Source organism: Mytilus californianus, unplaced genomic scaffold, assembly GCF_021869535.1.
Source record: "Mytilus californianus isolate M0D057914Y unplaced genomic scaffold, xbMytCali1.0.p SCAF_2, whole genome shotgun sequence".
Classification (NCBI taxonomy): domain Eukaryota; kingdom Metazoa; phylum Mollusca; class Bivalvia; order Mytilida; family Mytilidae; genus Mytilus; species Mytilus californianus.
In genome coordinates, this window is record NW_026262668.1 from 135,489,856 (window position 1) to 135,514,251 (window position 24,396).

General features: G+C 32.1%; 1 protein-coding gene across 2 annotated transcripts; it reads right to left on the reverse strand.

Annotated features, from left to right (window-relative positions):
- Positions 1-2,318: 2,318 nt before the first annotated feature.
- Positions 2,319-24,305, reverse strand: LOC127731110 (glyoxal reductase-like). Of its 2 annotated transcripts, XM_052239979.1 has the most exons (8): positions 24,205-24,305; positions 22,918-22,998; positions 13,186-13,293; positions 10,126-10,314; positions 8,189-8,280; positions 7,422-7,532; positions 3,016-3,109; positions 2,319-2,489 (listed from the first exon to the last, which is right to left on the reverse strand). In XM_052239979.1, exons 1-8 carry the CDS (start codon positions 24,272-24,274, stop codon positions 2,344-2,346), a joined length of 891 nt encoding a protein of 296 aa, XP_052095939.1. In that variant the 5' UTR covers positions 24,275-24,305; the 3' UTR covers positions 2,319-2,343. The 2 variants fall into 2 exon arrangements, with proteins under 2 accessions (XP_052095939.1, XP_052095940.1); XM_052239980.1 differs by lacking the exon at positions 22,918-22,998 and having other exon boundaries at positions 24,205-24,296.
- Positions 24,306-24,396: the final 91 nt, after the last annotated feature.

Genomic DNA, 24,396 nt, shown 5'->3' on the forward strand with positions numbered 1-24,396 from the left:
CTGCCAAAATTATATTATCTTGTGAAATGACACTTCAATGTAGGTCTCTATACCACTATTCAAAGTATATTATCTGGTGAAATGACACTTCAATGCAGGTCTCTATACCACTACCCAAATTATACCATATGGTGAAATGACACCGTAATGCAAGTATCTGTACCACTGCCCAAATTATATAATCTGGTGAAATGACTTTTCAATGCAGGTATCTGTAGCATTATCGGAATTATATAATGTGATGAAATGACACCTCAATGTAGGTCTCTATACCACTTTTCAATTTATATTATCTGGTGAAATGACACCATAATGCAAGTCTCTATACTACTACCCAAATTATACTATCTGGTGAAATGACACCACAATACAGGTATCTGTACCACTGCCCAAATTATATTATCATGTGAAATGACACCACAATGCAGGTCTCTGTACCACTGCCCAAATTATATCATCTGGTGAAATGACACTTCAATGCAGGTATCTGTAGCATTATCGGAATTATATAATGTGGTGAAATGACACCTCAATGCAGGTCTCTATACCACTATTCAATTTATACTATTTGTTGAAATGACACCACAATGCAAGTCTTTATACTACTACCCAAATTATACCATCTGGTGAAATGACACCACAATGCAGGTCTCTGTACCACTGCCCAAATTATACCATCTGGTGAAATGACACCACAATGCAGGTCTCTGTACCACTGCCCAAATTATACCATCTGGTGAAATGACACCACAATGCAGGTCTCTGTACCACTGCCCCAATTATAATATCTGGTGAAATGACACCACAATGCAGGTCTCTGTACCACTGCCCAAATTATACCATCTGGTGAAATGACACCACAATGCAGGTCTCTGTACCACTGCCCAAATTATACCATCTGGTGAAATGACACCACAATGCAGGTCTCTGTACCACTGCCCCAATTATAATATCTGGTGAAATGACACCACAATGCAGGTCTCTGTACCACTGCCCCAATTATAATATCTGGTGAAATGACACCACAATGCAGGGTTCTGTACCACTGCCCAAATTATATTATCTGGTGAAATGATACCACAATGCAAGTCTCTATACTACTACCCAAATTATACCATCTGGTGAAATGACACCACAATGCAGGTCTCTGTACCACTGCCCAAATTATATTATCTGGTGAAATGACACCACAATGCAAGTCTCTATACTACTACCCAAATTATACCATCTGGTGAAATGACACCACAATGCAGGTCTCTGTACCACTGCCCAAATTATATTATCTGGTGAAATGACACCACAATGTAAGTCTCTATACTACTACCCAAATTATACCATCTGGTGAAATGACACCACAATGTAGGTCTCTGTACCACTACCCAAATTATATTATCTGGTGAAATGACACTTCAATGCAGGTATTTGTAGCATTATCTGAATTATATAATGTGGTGAAATGATACCACAATGCAGGTCTCTGTACCACTGTCCAAATTATATTATCTGGTGAAATGATACCACAATGCAAGTCTCTATACTACTACCCAAATTATACCATTTGGTGAAATGACACCACATGCAGGTCTCTGTACCACTGCCCAAATTATATTATCTGGTGAAATGAAACTTCAATGCAGGTATCTGTAGCATTATCGGAATTATATAATGTGGTGAAATGATACCTCACTGCAGGTCTCTATACCACTATTCAAATTATATTAGCGTGTGGAATGACACCTCAATGCACATCTCTGTACCACTGCCCAAATTATATTATCCAATTTAAAGAGACTTTTAAACTTTTTGTCTTCCAAATTAGTAATTATAAATGGCTTCATTTCTCTGTTCTAATATATATTGGATTTCAAGAATTGTGTATTGAGTTGTGTAATAAAGTGTCTACTATGTTCTGTTAGTCAAGAGTAAGGTAACCAGGGTTATTAAGACAAGCATGAAAACGGAAATAAATAAAGGGATTATAACTTGAACCCTGCATTTGTCTGTATTATTTTGTTGATCATGACAGTTGTCAATCATACTGTTATTCCATCAGTACTCTTACTATATAAAATGACCATAACAAGCCTTTTAATTGGCAAAAGATACAACCCAAATTTTACACAATTCAATTGTGCATATTTCAAAGACCTGAGAAGTATTGAGAGCTATATTTTAGTGTGTATAGATTTAGTGGTTAACCTGACTACATCCTAAGTAGTGAGGAGATGTCTAAGGAAAAAAATAAACAATAATTCCAATCTTTCCAACAAAACAACAGAAAATAACAACATGTTGGAATTAAACACTGTCAAACAACATATGATAATCATTTTTTTTATAACGTTAAGAAACCAATTTTGGATTCCAACAATAATGTATCTGTTTGTCTAACTTGTTTAAGATGTCTATTTCCTGTTGTGACAATGAAAAGTCAAATATGTCCATGTTTTCTCTAATGTGTTCAGGATTGGTGGACTTTGGTATTACACCTGTAAATATAAACATTTAAGGTCAAAATGTGTGATCATATAAATGGCTGAATCTGGTAGTGCAAACAATTTTTGGATAAATTGGAAATCCCATGAAGAATCATAAAAGTAATTGATATACAAAGAAACTGGACATATTTTTTAATATTTTCAAGATTATTTTTACTCTTTGTTTGTTTTGTTTTGTTTTGTTTTATAATCTTTGTTTGTGCCTAGATTTTATTATTCATTAATATTTGTTTCTAGTACATGTACTCCGTACCTTGAACAAAATTACTTTGTTGTATCAAAAGTTTTCAAGATGTGGAAAACTGATGAATATATGACAAATATATTGTTTCATTGTCCTTAGGTAGGCCGAATTATAGAATAATGTTCATACCATATGATGAGATTGCTGATTTTTAGAGGATGGGCATGTCTCAGTTACACCAACAAATATTGTTTTAATATCAATGTTTTCATCTCATCATTACAGTTTTTCTAACAGCTATACATCTCTACAAATTGAGAGGTACCTACTTACCAATATTTTGTTGCACAGCCCACTTTAATAAAATCTGTGCTGTAGTTTTACTGTGGATTTTGGCAATATCTTCAACAGTCTCATCTGAGAGCAGCTGAAAAATTCAAATTGGCATTCTAAATACGATATAGTCAATGGTCTTTTAAAATAATTTCATTTTTCAAAACAAGCAAAATATCTAAATGCATGCGTACAAGGTTTAACTCTCAATCTTGAAAACACTAAGACTGTTTCTCAGTAAAAAAATCTGAGAAATCATCAATATTTTGCCTACTAGTATGCAATTATAATGACTCAATCTGTCAAATGGTTGTAAGGATTATACAATTCCCATGACTTTCGTTTGGTTTGTTTATTAAGTTATACTGAAATACTAAGGTTTGCTTAGCACTTCCTAGTTCTTGTATGTTTCATTTGGTGCTGCTGGAATGTTTCTACATAAAAATTAAGTTTAGTCATCAACCTGCCATCATTGTTAATTTTAGATGAAAGCAGACTTAATTGTATATGTTATTTTGAGACAGATGTGTTTAGCTTGGTCATCAAACTTTGAATCATTTAGTATGATGGACACTATCTATATAGTGGAATGTGAAGTTAATGGATAATTTTAACTGCTTTTCATTCTTCCTGAGAAGCTCCTGTATGAAGCTTGCCTCATGTGAACTACGGAACAAGATGGTAAGAAAGGGGGCACAGTTGATGCCTATAGGAATGCTAATTGTCTATTAACTAAATGTAACAAATGTGTTGTGAATTAAAAAACCAAACAGTGATGATGTCAGTTTCAAAGCTATATCGTTGAATGAGATAATGTATGAGTTATCCTTTCCTAAGACAGGAATGTTCAGAGCTTTGCTTACAAAGACATATTATGTATTTGTAAAAAAGTGTAAAAATCACATATTTAAATAGTTTTCTGATCCACCTACTTTTAAAACTTATTCTTTCAAGTATCATGCAAAAATTAAGAAATAATTCTTTTATGCCATGCTCTATGCTCATTTTAACATGGGTAGGCATTACATTTGTCCATATCTTTATACCGAGTGTTAGCAATGTGTAAAATGTTGATAAATATAATGCCTACCCATGTTAAAATGAGCATAGAGCATGGCATGATGGAATTATTTCGATTCTAATAGGAAAATTTAGAACTTTTGTACTTCGTAGCGGACCTATAATATGCGTTAGAAAGGCATCCATTTTGATTTGATGAAGCCAAAACGTTATAGAAATCAACTGTTTCACGATAAATGAAATGAACAGATGCATGTAAACTTACTTTTAGACTGTTTTTATTTAATTTCCTAATGGGCAATACCAACAACAATGTCCATTTTGATTTTTGGCGTTGTTCAAAACACAACTGACGTTGCAATTTCTATTGTGACGTCAATCACGCGCAGCCCATGTTTTATTGGAATAAGAACATGGCTTTGTTTCCAAAGCAAAAGAAGAACGTCATATTAGAATTACCTGTCTGGTTTTGAGCCCTCCTTGCCAATCTAATGTATTATTGCTATTTACTATCTAATCGTTTAATGAAATTTATAAAAAAGCAAATTACTTTTATTCAAGTATACTAGCTTTAGACTAAAGGACGTAGGTATCAGAAAGAGCCAAATGTGCCCCCACAAAACAACTGTGCCCAGTCACAACAAATGGGCCCACATCAAACAAAAAAGCCGACATGACACAACTGTGCTGACAGGTAACAACTGTGCAGACACAAAACAAATGCACCCACACATAACAAATGGGCTGACATGTAACAATTGGGCTGACATGTATCAACTGTGCCCACACTTAACAAATGTGCCCACACATAACAAATGTGGTGACTTGTAACAACTGTGTTGACACGTAACAATTGTGCCCACGTGTAACAAATGTGCCCACAAATAACAAAACAACACTGTAAAGTTGCTGAGCAAATAAAAGTCATTCTGTTTGGTAGCAGCTGAGAAATATGTGACAGAACTATTGTAAATTTAGAAATTATTGCGAGGTTTTAATTAATGCGAATAATGTGACTGGATGATTATTGTAATAATAAGAAATCACATTGTGATATCTGATACATATATCTGTATGCAGATTTTATTATTGTAATAATCAATCTCACATTTTTGTCCTTTTTACAAAAATTGCAATAATAAATGCATGCAATAATTTCTAAATTTACAGTATTAGTTGGACAAACAAAAAATGAAACGGACAGAAGGACAAAAGGATGAAAGTAAGAAAATCTTTATGAAATGTAGACCCTATTCCTCAAGAAATAATATTGAAGTGATCTAACATACTAATGTTTCATGAACACTTGAAAGATATGTTTTAATGTTGAATAAATTTGTGAGAGAGCCAACCAGAAGGAGAACAAAAACGAGAAAAAACAATTCCCTTACCAATACCACCATACAACTTGGAATTCAGATTATTTTGTAATCTTTTTAAATCTTGAAAAATGCAATCTTGGTGTAATCTTGGGAACCTTGAAGAAGTGCTATTTCAATTTTTTTTTTTGTCATCTGACAACATGTACACCATATAATCATTCCATACACCAAATATAGTTGACCTAATGGTTACAGTATCTGAAATACAAACATTACCATGAAAACTTTACATTGACTTAAATGAACCATGAAAATGAGGTCAAGATCAAATGAATCCTACCAGACCGACATATACATGTTACCATCATTCTATACACCAAATACAGTTGACCTATTGCTAAAAGTATCAAAAACATGCAAAACCATGAAAACTTCACATTGACCACTGAACCATGAAAATGAGGTCAAGGTCAGATGAATCCTGCCAGACCTATCTATGCACTTTACAATCATTCCATATACCAAATATAGTTGACCTGTGGTTACAGTATCTGAGATACTGACTCGACCAGGTAAACTTAACCTTGATCAAGGATTCATGAAACGAGGTCTACATGTCTGTCAAACTCTGACAGACATGCAGACCTTACAAGGAACCCATATACAAAATATAGTTACCCTATTACTCATAATAAGTGAGAAATTCACATGACAAAAATAAATTTTTTTTTTTCAAGCAATCACTGAACCATGAAAATGAGGACAAGGTCAATGAACATAGTACAGACATAAACTTCATAAATTAAGGCATCTGCATCAAGGTATGAAGCATCCAGGTCTTTTACCTGAAATATAAAGCTTAAAACAAATAGTTTAAACCGTTGCTGCCTCACGAATTGTAATCCCTATGTCTCGCATTCTGCGACTTTCTCCACAGGCGAGACAAATATTAGTATTACATTTTGATGTAACTAGGACACAATGTAGATATTCAATTTCAAATTAAAGAACCTTTGAGAGCACGCTCACATACCCCACAATCCCACATTGTCACTGGACAAACAAAATCTCACCAGATTCCTAAGTTCAAAGACTTATAACTCTACAAAAGTCAACTGATAAAAATGTTCTTGTGGATATGCACATTAACATATTATGTCCTCATTAACTACAAAGTTTCATGAAATTCTGTTGTGTGGTTTCAGAGGAGTTGCGATTATAAACTGTTGCAGTAGTATATTTAGGCCAAAATTCTAAATTCAAAGGGGCATAACTCCTAGAAAAAAATTGAATCATAATTTCCTGTCTATATGCACATCTACGTAGTATGTCCTTATTATCTACAAAGTTTCATGAAATTCTGTTGTGTGGTTTCAGAGGAGTTGTGATGACAAGAACAGGACTGACAGACTGTAATATATTGAGGCCAATAAGTTCAAAGGGGCATAACTCCTAGAAAAAAAAATGAATCATAATTTCCTGTCTATATGCACATCTACGTAGTATGTCCTTATTATCTACAAAGTTTCATGAAATTCTGTTGTGTGGTTTCAGAGGAGTTGTGATGACAAGAACAGGACTGACAGACTGTAATATATTGAGGCCAATAAGTTCAAAGGGAACTCCTAGAAAAAAATTGAATCATAATTTCCTGTCGATATGCACATTTACATAGTATGTCCTTATTATCTACAAAGTTTCATGATATTCTGTTGTGTGGTTTCAGAGGAGTTGCGATGACAAACTGTGCAGTAGTATATTGAGGCCAATAAGTGCAAAGGGGCATAACTCCTAAAAAAAAATTGAATCATAGTTTCCTGTCGATATGCACATCTATATATTATATCCTTATTATCTACAAAGTTTCATGAATTTCTGTTGTGTGGTTTCAGAGGAGTTGTGATGACAAGAACAGGACTGACGGATAGACAGACGGATGGACGGACGGACAGACAGACGGGTCAAAAACATTATACCCAACACAATAAATTGTGTGGGGTATAATGAATAATGGTTCTATGTATTTGACAGTGGTTACAATATCAGATTAAAAAAGAATTGTACCTTGTTTTCTACTACAGATGTTCCCAGTGATGAATAAGCTTGGAAATGAATACCTTTCTGTCGACAGTAAGAAATCAGATTATCTTGGACTAAATGTGGATGGTGTTCAATCTAAAGGATAACATTTAGTCTTTATAAAAATAGCTGTTAGTTAGTTGGAGTGATTTGTTTGAAATAACTCTTATTACATCTTAATATTTTTAATGCAATGGATTTGAAAGGATATGGTATTTCAATTTATGTTAATACAGTACCATGTCAGGCTTTCTATGAAAATAAGAAGATGTGGTATGATTGCCATTGAGACAACTCTACACCATATCATTTGATGTTTGTGAAAGAAATGACAGTATTGTAAAGTTTAAACATGAAGTGCAAATAATGCTTTGTCTTTTTCTAGGACAGGAAAATCACAGCAGAACACAACAAAAAAACAATATTTGTTTAATGTAAATGTTTTGTATTTATTGACATAAATTTCCCCCATGAAACCAAACTTGCAATGTGTTTAATTTGTAAATCAAGTAATCTATTATTCAGTGACTCATTTCACAAGAAATCTTACGAGTGAAAAAAACTTGTAGGTCATGAACATTTCAGTATAAGTTGGGATAATTTTTTGACATTAGATTTTTTTGTGAAAAGATCCCCTGAATGGTAACCTATAAATTTAAATTTAGAACTATATTTGGTGGTGCTAATAATTTGTGAGCAATAACACATTTATCAGTGACCTCATAATAACTTGACAATAATTCCATAAATACCTGGAGAACAGCTGGCACAAAATTAGTCTCTGAAATAATATCATCTATATGATGTTGAAGGAAGTTTGATACACCTATGGCTTTCACTTTCCCTAAAATCAAATATAAATGTCAAAACATTAAATGGAAAATTAGATATCTCTGTAATCCAAAGGAATGATGACATAGTAAATGAAAACATTAGTGCCAATTTGTTTTCAGTGATCATGTCTGTAATGTTACATTTCATCTACTAGTATTCGTGAAAAGAACTACTGTTGTTGGGTTGCTGTCTCATTGAAATATATATTTATTCATGTCTACAGAAATGAAACGCTAATTTTTTTGGTAATTAAAACCAGTGCAAATTTAAAACATTTAAATAGTAAGTATATGTTTTAACCAAGAATTTGTACAGTATGAGGGGTAAGAATCTCAGCATCTTGCTATATCTCAAGTACCATCGTATGTTTACTTAAGAAATTTGGCCAAGCCCATTTACTAACTTTTTTATGCAGCAAATCACTGTTGCAGTATTTAGAAATTACCAAAATATCCATGTTTGTCAAGCCTGTGACATTTTTATCCCGGTGGTAAGACAAAGAGATTCTAGATTCCATTGTTGGATGTTGTGTCAACATCGTCAATATTTAGGTTCAGTCTGTGATTAAAGTTTTTTCAGATATCAAAAACTTGGTCAAACATTTATGGAATTTTATAGAATTTGGATAGAAACTTTGTTATGACCAAAAGACAGTATCCAGAGAAAATTTTTTTTTTTTTTCATGTTCAAAGGACAATATCTAGAGAAAATAATGGAAATATGTTTTTAATTTTCCCTTATTTCACTTATAAAAAGACTTAGTTTTTGTAGTTATCAAGAATATACAGTTTAGGTTAAAGTTCATTAAACATCAATTACTTTGTCAAACTTCGTAGTATTTTGAAAATATCCTTTTTTCATTTTTCCATATTTTACTGATGAACCTAGTATTGTGCAGTTAACATATATGGCATTAAATTTTTTGACATGATATATTTGTAAACTCTCATGGATTGCTATGAAACTTGGACAGAAGTTTATCTTGAACATCAAGAAATAGCATCTAAAAAAAAGTCTGATTTTTGTTTTAACTCTGCATTTCACTGATAAATGGACTCACTTTTTTAAGTCAACATTATACTTTTACACTGCCAGCAGCAATAGCAGTCGAGACACAGGGTTCCGCTGAACTTTTTACTAATTTTTTGAATTTGTCACTTAAACTATATATATATAAGCTAATAAGAAAAGTATATTTCCTTGTTTATATCCACTGAATGTGAAACTTTCTTGAGTTAATAACAGCTCCCACATGTTGACAATGGAGTGGTATGATGTTTTACGATTGATCAGAAAACAGTCTTTAAATTAAGAACAACAATGACACTATTTTCTTAGGTAATCAAATCAAACATACGTATTTCATAAATTATAAGATTCATAATAAAAATATAGAATTAAATAAAAAATCAAAGTTGTAGTGTGATATGAATACTTGTCTTGTAAGAAGAAAATGCAGTCATTATAGATGCCGAAATTGTGTATTATTACAATGAAAACTGATTTTTTTTAATAAGAACTTAAACATCAAAAAGTAACATTGTGTAATTATGTTTTATTTTACTTTCTAACTCCTGACTAAAACTTGAGAGTGAGAAATTTTTTTGTCCTTTAACAGGCAAGCCAACTCTCCACAAGATTCCAATCCTTCTAACTATTAAAATCCATGTTTAACATATATAATTATTAAAAAAAAAGGGAAAGCCAAAGAATTCAATGAACATAATCTGTATTTATAAACTGGTAAATTATTAACTAGGGATATTGTTACCATAAATTATTTAAAGCATTACTAGATTTTCTATATTACTCATATTCATGTGATATTTTTTTTTTTAACTATTGAAATATAAACCTTCTTTATGTAATTGTATCATGTCCTGCCAGCTCTGCAGTCGTAATTCTTTGTTGACTGGTTCCTCTGGTTTTTTACCCTGGGTACCAGGCCAGTGAATTAGATAGAGGTCCAGATAATCACACTGTAATCTTTGTATGGACTCAAGACAGGCTTTTCTACATTTGTCTTTACCTTGATTTGCTGGACCTTAAAAAAAGACTATATTATAAGTCATCTTGGGTGCTGTGGTTCATTTGTAAAGAACACCTTGTTTTATCCTCACAGGAGATTGTATGCACAGCTTGTACTAGATTGAGCCTATATAAAACCTTTCCCACATAAGACGGATAACATTATGATTATTTTGGGGTTTTTTTTCATATTACACATATTTATACATCATTTTGTCTCACAGTGAATCAGGTCCTGCCTCATATATTGATTGATTAGATAATACTTCATAAACAGTTATAGTTCAGTGGACCCTTAGCCCGTACACTATTGAATAGAATGCTCTCTTGATACATCTTATGATATTAACTAAAAATCAAAGGTAACACTCAAAGAAAAATGCAAAATGATTTTGTGTGATGTTATTTGACTCACTGTGACATAAATGATGATTTTTTATGACTAAGAATATTTTTTCATTGATATAATGGTAAAAATGGCCATATTGTGAGATCAATGATATAAACTACCTAGAATTATCAAAATAAGAAAAGTTAGTTATCTGCCCTTGGCCATACAACCATTGTAAATAGCTTCAATAGCCCTGAAAGACAAAAAATACATGTATCTTAGAAAAGGTTATCAGATAACTAACTACAGCTTATCCTAAAAATTCATTACTTTATTACATCTCCTGTCTGGTTAAGGGCATACGATACAGTTTTGATTCCACGGTAAATTTTTGATGAAAACTTTGCATACAAGCTATTTTCTACCTATAATAATAAGATGTGGTATGACTGCCAATGAGACAACTCCTCAAGTTATTTTTAACATAGTCAGTTTAAATATGCAATAAAAATATACCTTCATGTGCTACTCTTAGAGATATATGGGTTCTAAATTTTAGACATTTACTCAAAATTGCGGTTTCTTGGGACATTTAAATTTTATAATTTTTACATAACTTTTTCTATTTCAAAAGATTAATACAAGTAGATTTTTGTAAACAACTGAAATATCTTCTTCACATATGTATGCTCTAAATTTGTGTAGAGTGGGTGACGCATATTCGCCGTAAAATTCGTTCATTTCCACCTACATCCGACCTACATTCGAATATTTGAAACTTTTTATGTAAGTTTCAGAAAGTTTACTATATGAAAAAAATGTTTGATAAAGGAATTCTCTTCAAAACATTGTTTAAATGTTTTAAAAATGAACGCAAACTCAAGAGGAAATCAAGTTGTTCTTGTACAAAGGGGGACACATTTTCGCCGCAATGTATGATATGACCATCCTCATTTTCCTTGTATATTATAAAAATAATTGTTTGCAATTACATGAATTAGCTTGAGAGATCATTCCTATACGATTTTTCTGACAAATATTTACTTAATGACTGCGCATGCGTGCCATATAAATCTTACATAATTGCCAAAATCGTTCAAAAACACCTGCGTATTTCTTTATATGTGCGAATAACATTGGAAATGGGGTAAAGAGGAATATCAACAGTTCGAACATTACAAACAGCGTTTAGTATCTATTTAGGCAAGAATTGGGTAAAGGCACACGAAATTTACAGAAAAAATTGCAAAAACGGCGAAAATGTGTCCACGGCGAATATGCGCCACCCACTCTAACAGTTCTTTGAAAAAAAATCATTTTATGAAATCTTCATGATTTAAAAAAAAAAGGCATTTGAAGTTGTATATTTATCTAGATCTTATTTAAACCATGGGACACAAATGCCCCGCCCTTGCTTGTAAATATACTGCAAATTCTTGCATTTTTCAATTTGAAAAGGGATATAACTCGAGAATGGCAAAAGTGACGCCATCCAAATTGGAGCTTGATTTGTGTTTGGTGGTAATAACCATTGCGTATAAGTTTCATAACATTTGGTTGAGGCAAACTAAAGTTAGAGTGAGGAAACTGCAAACTTGCCAACGAACCTACGGATGACAAGGGTAAAACTAAATGCTCCCTTCACTGCGGCTGGGGCATAAAAAATTCATTGATGATTTGTTCATAAAAATTGGTACAAATAATCTTCATACATAATGAAGCTAAATTTCATTTGTTCAAAAAGGGGTCAATGTGCTCGTTTTCAAGCTAATGGTTGAAATTAGTCAAAAAATGCATCTTTTTCAATATTTCACAGTTTGATGTCCAGAAAAATAACATTTTATGTTCACAACATCATTACCTCACCTGTAACTGTATCATATGCCCTTAAAGTAAGAGTAATCTACTCATAGCAAAATTACAGCCTGTCCCCAAGAAACATTCCTTTATTATCTCCATTGGATGGTTAATTTAGTAAGGAGTAACTGAAAGCTAACCATAGTTTGTCCCCAAGAAACTTTTCTTAATTATCTCCCTTGCCTGGTTAATATAGTAAGGAATAACTATAGCTTGTCCCCAAAAAGCTTTTCTTCATTATCTCCATTGTCTAAATATCTTAAAGTAAAGAGAAACTGAATTAACTACAATTTTGCCACAAGAAACATTACTTTATTACCTCCCCTGCATGGTTATCTTAGTAAAGAGCCACTTATGACAAACTTCAGCTTTTCCCAAAGAAACATTTCTTTGTCACCTCTCTTGTCTAGATATTTTAAAGTAAAGAGTAACTGATATATCTAATTACAGCTTTTCTCCAAGAAACATTACTTTATTAACTCCCTTGCTTGGTAATCTTGGTAAAGCTTTATTATCTCCCTTGCTTGGTCATCTTGAGTAACTGACAGCTAACTTCATTTGACATTTTTTTTTAGAACTTTGTGTGGCTATGGAACTCTGACTAAGTCTTTTAGAAGGCAGTCAGACTTCAGAACAATCTCAGCATAAGAGTATGGCTGATAAGTATTTTTTGCAATGGATTAAAATATTGTGCATCACCTAGTTTACTTGTTATAAAAACATCTTTCCTTTGAAGTCCAAGTTCAGGCAGCAATTCATTCATAGCTTCACCAATATCAGATTCATTTTTATACACTGAAGCAGTATCTGTAACAAAGAGAATCAGAGTAGTTTTAAAATATTTAACTTCATTGTCAGTCTGTCAAATTAGACTTTTAAGTTTTCATTGCTTCCAAATAAACTAGAAACTATCATTCACAAAGAAAACTGTTCACTTTAATGTTATAAAATAGAGGATCTTTTGTATTGAAATTCTGCACTTATCTTCTTTGGCCATAGCTCAAGATAGAGTTTTCCTGCACTTTTCATATAAACTTAAATATATAAAATATATTACAAAGTACAGCTGCTTATATTAGAGAATAGGCCTCGCCTTCTATACTGACCATTGATTTTATGTTGATAGTCCTACATAAATAGTTTTACTACAAGTATCACATTAACATTTATGATCCAAGAAAATGAGGTCAAGGTCAGATAAACCAAGCCGGAAATACATGTACACCTTTAATACAATCCCTCCATACACAGAATATAGATGACCTATATTGCTTATAGTATAAAAGAAACAGACCAAACCATGGAAATTCTATACTGACCAATGAACCATGAAATTGAAGTCAAGGTCATTTGAACCCTGCCAGACAATGTACACCTTAAAATCATTCCATGAATCAAATATAGTTGACCTATTGCTTAAGTTATCTAAGAAAAAAAGTTAACCAGGAAAACTGAACATTGACCAAACAACCATGAAAATGAGGTGAAGGTCAGATGATACCTGCCAGACAGATATATACACCTTACAATCATTCCATACACCAAATATAGTTGACCTACTGCATACAGTATTAGAAAAACAGACCAAAACACAAAAACTTAACATTGAGCAATGAACCGTGAAAATGAGGTCAATGTTAAAGAAAACCTGCCAGACTGACATGAACATCGTAAAATATTTCTATACACCAAATACAGTTGACCTATTGCATACAGTATTAGAAAAACAGACCAAAACACAAAAACTAAACTATGACCACTGAACCATGAAAATGAGGTTAAGGTCAGATGACACCTGCCAGTTGGACATGTACACCTTACAATCATTACATACACCAAATATAGTAGACCTATTGCTTATAGTATCTCAGATATGGACTTGACCACCAAAACTTAACCTTATTCACTGGTCCACGAAATGAGGTCGAGGTCAAGTGAAAACTGTCTGACAGGCATGAGGACCTTGCAAGGTACGCACATACCAAATATAGTTATCCTATTAGTCATAATAATAGAGAAATTAACATTTCAAAAATTCTTAATTTTTTTTGCAAGTAGTCACTGAACCATGAAAATGAGGTCAAGGACAATGGACATATGACAGACGAAACTTCATATCATAAGGCATCTATATACAAAGTATGAAGCATCCAGGTCTTCTACCTTCTGAAATATTAGGCTTTTAAGAAGTTAGTTAACGCAGCCATCGCCGCCAGAACACTATCCCTATGTCAAGCTTTCTGCGACAAAAGTCGCAGGCTCAACAAAAACTAGTTTAACCACTCCACACATACATAAGTCTTTCCAAAGTCACCAACCTTATGAGTAGCTGTCTATAATATAACTCATGTGTGTCCGAGGAAAATTATGTAATCAGGACTATAGGTGATTATTAAAGTGTTTTCCATCTTGTAAAGATTTTTGTATATTGTTGAAGTTTGTACTCCTACGTTGACGTATAGATGTCTTTTGTGTTTTGTGAAGTTTGTACTCATATGTTGACCTATAGATGTCTTTTGTGTTTTGTGAAGTTTGTACTCGTATATTGACGTATAGATGTTGTATAGATGTCTTTTGTGTTTTGTGAAGTTTGTACTCATATGTTGACGTATAGATGTCTTTTGTGTTTTGTGAAGTTTTTACTCATATGTTGACGTATAGATGTCTTTTGTGTTTTGTGAAGTTTGTACTCGTATGTTGAGGTAAAGATGTCTTTTGTGTTTTGTGAAGTTTGTACTCATATGTTTAGGTATAGATGTCTTTTGTGTTTTGTGAAGTTTGCTTAATCATATGTTGACATATAGATGTCTTTTGTGTTTTGTGAAGTTTGTTTAATCATATGTTGACGTAAAGATGTCTATTGTGTTTTGTGAAGTTTGTACTCATATGTTGACGTATAGATGTCTTTTGTGTTTTGTGAAGTTTGTACTCGTATGTTGAGGTATAGATGTCTTTAGTGTTTTGTGAAGTTTGTTTAATCATATGTTGAGGTAAAGACGTCTTTTGTGTTTTGTGAAGTTTGTACACATATGTTGACGTATAGATGTCTTTTGTGTTTTGTGAAGTTTGTACTCGTATGTTGATGTTTAGATGTCTTTTTGTGTTTTGTGAAGTTTGTACTCATATGTTGACGTATAGATGTCTTTTGTGTTTTGTGAAGTTTGTACTCGTATGTTGACGTATAGATGTTGTATAGATGTCTTTTGTGTTTTGTGAAGTTTGTATTCATATGTTGACGTATAGATGTCTTTTGTGTTTTGTGAAGTTTGTACTCATATGTTGACGTATAGATGTATTTTGTGTTTTGTGAAGTTTGTACTCGTATGTTGAGGTATAGATGTCTTTTGTGTTTTGTGAAGTTTGTACTCATATGTTGAGGTATAGATGTCTTTTGTGTTTTGTGAAGTTTGTTTAATCATATGTTGACGTATAGATGTCTTTTGTGTTTTGTGAAGTTTGTTTAATCATATGTTGACGTATAGATGTCTATTGTGTTTTGTGAAGTCTGTACTCATATGTTGACGTATAGATGTCTTTTGTGTTTTGTGAAGTTTGTACTCATATGTTGAGGTATAGATGTCTTTTGTGTTTTGTGAAGTTTGTACTCATATGTTGAGGTATAGATGTCTTTTGTGTTTTGTGAAGTTTGTTTAATCATATGTTGACGTATAGATGTCTTTTGTGTTTTGTGAAGTTTGTTTAATCATATGTTGACGTATAGATGTCTTTTGTGTTTTGTGAAGTTTGTACTCATATGTTGACGTATAGATGTCTTTTGTGTTTTGTGAAGTTTGTACTCGTATGTTGACGTATAGATGTTGTATAGATGTCTTTTGTGTTTTGTGAAGTTTGTACTCTTATGTTGACGTATGTTGTATAGATGTCTTTTGTGTTTTGTGAAGTTTGTACTCATATGTTGACGTATAGATGTTGTATAGATATCTTTTGTGTTTTGTGAAGTTTGTACTCGTATGTTGACGTATAGATGTCTTTTGTGTTTTGTAAAGTTTGTACTCGTATGTTGATTTATAGATGTTTTTTGTGTTTTGTGAAGTCTGTACTCATATGTTGACATAAAGATGTCTTTTATTTTTTGTGAAGTTTGTACTCATATGTTGACATATAGATGTCTTTAGTGTTTTGTGAAGTTTGTTTAATCATATGTTGAGGTATAGATGTCTTTTGTGTTTTGTGAAGTTTGTACTCATATTTTGATGTATAGATGTATTTTGTGTTTTGTGAAGTTTGTACTCGTATGTTGACGTATAGATGTCTTTTGTGTTTTGTGAAGTTTTTACTCATATGTTGACGTATAGATGTCTTTTGTGTTTTGTGAAGTTTGTACTCGTATGTTGAGGTATAGATGTCTTTTGTGTTTTGTGAAGTTTGTACTCATATGTTGAGGTATAGATGTCTTTTGTGTTTTGTGAAGTTTGTTTAATCATATGTTGACATATAGATGTCTTTTGTGTTTTGTGAAGTTTGTTTAATCATATGTTGACGTAAAGATGTCTATTGTGTTTTGTGAAGTTTGTACTCATATGTTGATGTATAGATGTCTTTTGTGTTTTGTGAAGTTTGTACTCGTATGTTGAGGTATAGATGTCTTTAGTGTTTTGTGAAGTTTGTTTAATCATATGTTGAGGTAAAGACGTCTTTTGTGTTTTGTGAAGTTTGTACACATATGTTGACGTATAGATGTCTTTTGTGTTTTGTGAAGTTTGTACTCGTATGTTGATGTTTAGATGTCTTTTTGTGTTTTGTGAAGTTTGTACTCATATGTTGACGTATAGATGTCTTTTGTGTTTTGTGAAGTTTGTACTCGTATGTTGACATATAGATGTTGTATAGATGTCTTTTGTGTTTTGTGAAGTTTGTATTCATATGTTGACGTATAGATGTCTTTTGTGTTTTGTGAAGTTTGTACTCATATGTTGACGTATAGATGTATTTTGTGTTTTGTGAAGTTTGTACTCGTATGTTGAGGTATAGATGTCTTTTGTGTTTTGTGAAGTTTGTACACATATGTTGAGGTATAGATGTCTTTTGTTTTTTGTGAAGTTTGTTTAATCATATGTTGACGTATAGATGTCTTTTGTGTTTTGTGAAGTTTGTTTAATCATATGTTGACGTATAGATGTCTATTGTGTTTTGTGAAGTCTGTACTCATATGTTGACGTATAGATGTCTTTTGTGTTTTGTGAAGTTTGTACTCATATGTTGAGGTATAGATGTCTTTTGTGTTTTGTGAAGTTTGTACTCATATGTTGAGGTATAGATGTCTTTTGTGTTTTGTGAAGTTTGTTTAATCATATGTTGACGTATAGATGTCTTTTGTGTTTTGTGAAGTTTGTTTAATCATATGTTGACGTATAGATGTCTTTTGTGTTTTGTGAAGTTTGTACTCATATGTTGACGTATAGATGTCTTTTGTGTTTTGTGAAGTTTGTACTCGTATGTTGACGTATAGATGTTGTATAGATGTCTTTTGTGTTTTGTGAAGTTTGTACTCGTATGTTGACGTATGTTGTATAGATGTCTTTTGTGTTTTGTGAAGTTTGTACTCATATGTTGACGTATAGATGTTGTATAGATATCTTTTGTGTTTTGTGAAGTTTGTACTCGTATGTTGACGTATAGATGTCTTTTGTGTTTTGTAAAGTTTGTACTCGTATGTTGATTTATAGATGTTTTTTTGTGTTTTGTGAAGTCTGTACTCATATGTTGACATAAAGATGTCTTTTATTTTTTGTGAAACTTGTACTCATATGTTGACATATAGAGATGTCTTTAGTGTTTTGTGAAGTTTGTTTAATCATATGTTGAGGTATAGATGTCTTTTGTGTTTTGTGAAGTTTGTACTCATATTTTGATGTATAGATGTCTTTTGTGTTTTGTGAAGTTTGTACTCATATGTTGAGGTATAGATGTCTTTTGTGTTTTGTGAAGTTTGTTTAATCATATGTTGACGTATAGATGTCTTTTGTGTTTTGTGAAGTTTGTTTAATCATTTGTTGACGTATAGATGTCTTTTGTGTTTTGTGAAGTTTGTACTCGTATGTTGACATATAGATGTTGTATAGATGTCTTTTGTGTTTTGTGAAGTTTGTATTCATATGTTGACGTATAGATGTCTTTTGTGTTTTGTGAAGTTTGTACTCATATGTTGAGGTATAGATGTCTTTTGTGTTTTGTGAAGTTTGTTTAATCATATGTTGACGTATAGATGTCTTTTGTGTTTTGTGAAGTTTGTTTAATCATTTGTTGACGTATAGATGTCTTTTGTGTTTTGTGAAGTTTGTACTCGTATGTTGACATATAGATGTTGTATAGATGTCTTTTGTGTTTTGTGAAGTTTGTATTCATATGTTGACGTATAGATGTCTTTTGTGTTTTGTGAAGTTTGTACTCATATGTTGACGTATAGATGTATTTTGTGTTTTGTGAAGTTTGTACTCGTATGTTGAGGTATAGATGTCTTTTGTGTTTTGTGAAGTTTGTACTCATATGTTGAGGTATAGATGTCTTTTGTGTTTTGTGAAGTTTGTTTAATCATATGTTGACGTATAGATGTCTTTTGTGTTTTGTGAAGTTTGTTTAATCATATGTTGACGTATAGATGTCTATTGTGTTTTGTGAAGTCTGTACTCATATGTTGACGTATAGATGTCTTTTGTGTTTTGTGAAGTTTGTACTCATATGTTGAGGTATAGATGTCTTTTGTGTTTTGTGAAGTTTGTACTCATATGTTGAGGTATAGATGTCTTTTGTGTTTTGTGAAGTTTGTTTAATCATATGTTGACGTATAGATGTCTTTTGTGTTTTGTGAAGTTTGTTTAATCATATGTTGACGTATAGATGTCTTTTGTGTTTTGTGAAGTTTGTACTCATATGTTGACGTATAGATGTCTTTTGTGTTTTGTGAAGTTTGTACTCGTATGTTGACGTATAGATGTTGTATAGATGTCTTTTGTGTTTTGTGAAGTTTGTACTCGTATGTTGACGTATGTTGTATAGATGTCTTTTGTGTTTTGTGAAGTTTGTACTCATATGTTGACGTATAGATGTTGTATAGATATCTTTTGTGTTTTGTGAAGTTTGTACTCGTATGTTGACGTATAGATGTCTTTTGTGTTTTGTAAAGTTTGTACTCGTATGTTGATTTATAGATGTTTTTTGTGTTTTGTGAAGTCTGTACTCATATGTTGACATAAAGATGTCTTTTATTTTTTGTGAAACTTGTACTCATATGTTGACATATAGAGATGTCTTTAGTGTTTTGTGAAGTTTGTTTAATCATATGTTGAGGTATAGATGTCTTTTGTGTTTTGTGAAGTTTGTACTCATATTTTGATGTATAGATGTCTTTTGTGTTTTGTGAAGTTTGTACTCATATGTTGAGGTATAGATGTCTTTTGTGTTTTGTGAAGTTTGTTTAATCATATGTTGACGTATAGATGTCTTTTGTGTTTTGTGAAGTTTGTTTAATCATTTGTTGACGTATAGATGTCTTTTGTGTTTTGTGAAGTTTGTACTCGTATGTTGACGTATATATGTTGTATAGATGTCTTTTGTGTTTTGTGAAGTTTGTACTCATATGTTGACGTATAGATGTTGTATAGATATCTTTTGTGTTTTGTGAAGTTTGTACTCGTATGTTGACGTATAGATGTCTTTTGTGTTTTGTAAAGTTTGTACTCTTATGTTGATTTATAGATGTCTTTTGTGTTTTGTGAAGTTTGTACTCATATGTTGACATATAGATGTCTTTTATTTTTTGTGAAGTTTGTACTCATATGTTGACATATAGATGTCTTTAGTGTTTTGTGAAGTTTGTTTAATCATATGTTGAGGTATAGATGTCTTTTGTGTTTTGTGAAGTTTGTACTCATATGTTGACGTATAGATGTCTTTTGTGTATTGTGAAGTTTGTACTCGTATGTTGACGTTTAGATGTCTTTTTGTGTTTTGTGAAGTTTGTAATCATATGTTGACGTATAGATGTCTTTTGTGTTTTGTGAAGTTTGTACTCGTATGTTGATGTATAGATGTTGTATAGATGTCTTTTGTGTTTTGTGAAGTTTGTATTCATATGTTGACGTATAGATGTCTTTTGTGTTTTGTGAAGTTTGTACTCATATGTTGACGTATAGATGTCTTTTGTGTTTTGTAACGTTTGTACTCCTATGTTGAGGTATAGATGTCTTTTGTGTTTTGTGAAGTTTGTACTCATATGTTGACATATAGATGTCTTTTTTTGTTTTTTGTGAAGTTTGTACTCATATGTTGACATATAGATGTCTTTAGTGTATTGTGAAGTTTGTTTAATCATATGTTGAGGTATAGATGTCTTTTGTGTTTTGTGAAGTTTGTACTCATATGTTGACATATAGATGTCTTTTGTGTATTGTGAAGTTTGTACTCGTATGTTGACGTTTAGATGTCTTTTTGTGTTTTGTGAAGTTTGTACTCGTTTGTTGATGTATACATGTTGTATAGATGTCTTTTGTGTTTTGTGAAGTTTGTTTAATCATATGTTGACGTATAGATGTCTTTTGTGTTTTGTGAAGTTTGTACTCGTATGTTGATGTATAGATGTTGTATAGATGTCTTTTGTGTTTTGTGAAGTTTGTATTCATATGTTGACGTATAGATGTCTTTTGTGTTTTGTGAAGTTTGTACTCATATGTTGACGTATAGATGTCTTTTGTGTTTTGTAACGTTTGTACTCCTATGTTGAGGTATAGATGTCTTTTGTGTTTTGTGAAGTTTGTTCTCATATGTTGAGGTATAGATGTCTTTTGTGTTTTGTGAAGTTTGTTTAATCATATGTTGACGTACAGATGTCTTTTGTGTTTTGTGAAGTTTGTACTCATATGTTGACGTATAGATGTCTTTTGTGTTTTGTGAAGTTTGTACTCGTATGTTGACGTATATATGTTGTATAGATGTCTTTTGTGTTTTGTGAAGTTTGTACTCATATGTTGACGTATAGATGTTGTATAGATATCTTTTGTGTTTTGTGAAGTTTGTACTCATATGTTGATGTATAGATGTCTTTTGTGTTTTGTGAAATTTGTACTCGTATGTTGATTTATAGATGTCTTTTGTGTTTTGTGAAGTTTGTACTCATATGTTGACATATAGATGTCTTTTATTTTTTGTGGTTTGTACTCATATGTTGACGTATAGATGTCTTTTATGTTTTGTGAAGTTTGTTTAATCATATGTTGAGGTATAGATGTCTTTTGTGTTTTGTGAAGTTTGTACTCGTATGTTGACGTATAGATGTCTTTTGTGTTTTGTGAAGTTTGTACTCATATGTTGATGTATAGATGTCTTTTGTGTTTTGTGAAGTTTGTACTCATATGTTGACGTATAGGTGTCTTTTGTGTTTTGTGAAGTTTGTACTCCTATGTTGACGTATAGATGTTGTACAGATGTCTTTTGAGTTTTGTGAAGTTTGTTATCATATGTTGAAGTATAGATGTTGTATAGATGTCTTTTGTGTTTTGTGAAGTTTGTACTCATATGTTGACGTATAGATGTTGTATAGATGTCTTTTGTGTTTTGTGAAGTTTGTACTCATATGTTGACATTTAGATGTCTTTTGTGTTTTGTGAAGTTTGTTTAATCATATGTTGACGTATAGATGTCTTTTGTGTTTTGTGAAGTTTGTACTCATATGTTGACGTATAGATGTCTTTTGTGTTTTGGGAGTTGTACTCATATGCTGACGTATAGATGTCTTTTGTGAAGTTTGTTTAATCAAATGTTGACGTATAGATGTCTTTTGTGTTTTGTGAAGTTTGTACTCGTATGTTGACGTATAGATGTCTTTTGTGATTTGTGAAGTTTGTACTCATATGTTGACGTATAGATGTTGTATAGATGTCTTTTGTGTTTTGTGAAGTTTGTACTCATATGTTGACGTATAGATGTCTTTTGTGTTTTGTGAAGTTTGTACTCGTATGTTGATGTATAGATATCTTTTGTGTTTTGTGAAGTTTGTACTCGTATGTTGTCGTATAGATGTCTTTTGTGTTTTGTGAAGTTTGTTCTCATATGTTGCTGTATAGATGTCTTTTGTGTTTTGTTTTTTTGTTGTTATGCCACACTTAACATTATTTTTGTTTGCCCAAACCCTACCTAAAGTCAGAGATAGTGGGTAAGTAGGTGGGCATTTTTCTCTTTTTCAGCAAATAGAAATTGAAGTGTCAGATGTTTTTTTAGTCTTCATGCATGCCTATCTGATTAAAAAAAAACTTTTTCACATCAGGACAATAAAACATTTTGAGTAGGTAGCTATTTTCTGGGTAGGTAGGGTTAGGGCAAACAAACATATTCTTTTTCATGGCCGAAATTTGTCATCTCATTAACATAAACTGCACATCACCTTTGTATTAACAAAAGTACACATATATATCATACCAAAGGACCTATAACCAGATACCAAAGCAACTTGTAAACATCTTTGAATCAAATCTCTTCCTTTTATCTTGTAGGTTCCCACTGAAATGAATCATTACTCAAAATGTAATGCTATTTTCTGCATTGAAGCACAAATTTGCATGTCTGACTTAAAGGTCACTATAAATTAAGACAACTATAAATTATATTCTTCTAGTTTAAACAACTATTGTTAATGATACTACATGTTCAATGTTTTATCTTACAAGAATGTCAGGGCTGCCAAGTCTCACGCATTAAGCATGAGACTCACGCATTTTCATGCTTATTTGGCGGCATTTTCCTTTGATCTATTGTTTTTTCTCTTTGATCTTTACAATTTTGGCCAAATCTCACGCATTTGCATTATTAAAAGTTGGCAGAACTGGTATGTGATTTATTAACCCTTTTGGGATTCTGTTTACGGAGCATATTTTCTGATTTAGCCGCCCTCAGAATTCCTTATCAAACCCTATTTACTCTGACTATTCAGGAAATTTTTTGCAAACTACCTCACGTCCCACTGGTGCCTTTTACCCCAAAAGGGGTTAGTGATTTGTATGTTTATCTGTGGTGTCATACAGCTACACAGTTAAAAATTAACAATACATTGACTAAATCAAACCAATTTTTAGCTACACATTCACAGTATTAATTTACTGATTTGTTCAATTTTTATATATATTGTTGACAACTATTAAATTCTTGTCGTAGGTCAAAGTGTCTGTGTGGTACAGGTACTGACCCATCCAAAAATAGGTATATTTTTATATAGATTAGACCGTTGTCGAATGGTTGGTTTTCCTGTTTGAATTGTTTTACACTTTATAGCTTGCTGTACATGTTCGGTGTGAGCCAAGGCTCTGTGTTGAAGGCTGTACTTTAACCTATAATTGTTTACTTTTTACACATTGTGACTTGGTTACATCTGCCAGCAGCCTTGAATCTTTCAAGAGGCTCCTGACTAACAAATAAATCAATAGTCCCTTGTTTTTCAAATTAAATCACGAGTTAAATATTTGTATAGCACCCTTTTTTGTTACTTATTCAAAATTATCTTTGCGCACACCCAAAAGTGACAGAATAGTCAACATGATGACGGTGGTTACTAACAGGTAGAAGTAGAAGTTGGATGGATAGTTGTCTCATTCACTCAGGCACTCATACCACATCTTCTTATTTATATATATTTAGCATTTTGTGTTGTTTGATTGTATATAATTTTGTTTTTGAATATTAAATCTATATCATTGCATAATCTTTCCTTACGTCCAATCAATGGAATAAAACTATTGCTATTTAATGTAATAACAGGATATTTCCAAACTTGACTAGACATCAGTTACAAATGGAAAGGTACTTATCCGAGATTTTCGAAAATATCACTCCCGCCATTTTTTGCCTTTGATAATATTGTGATTTTCTGTTTTCTGTTTTCTTATAGCTGTTTTAAACTAAAAC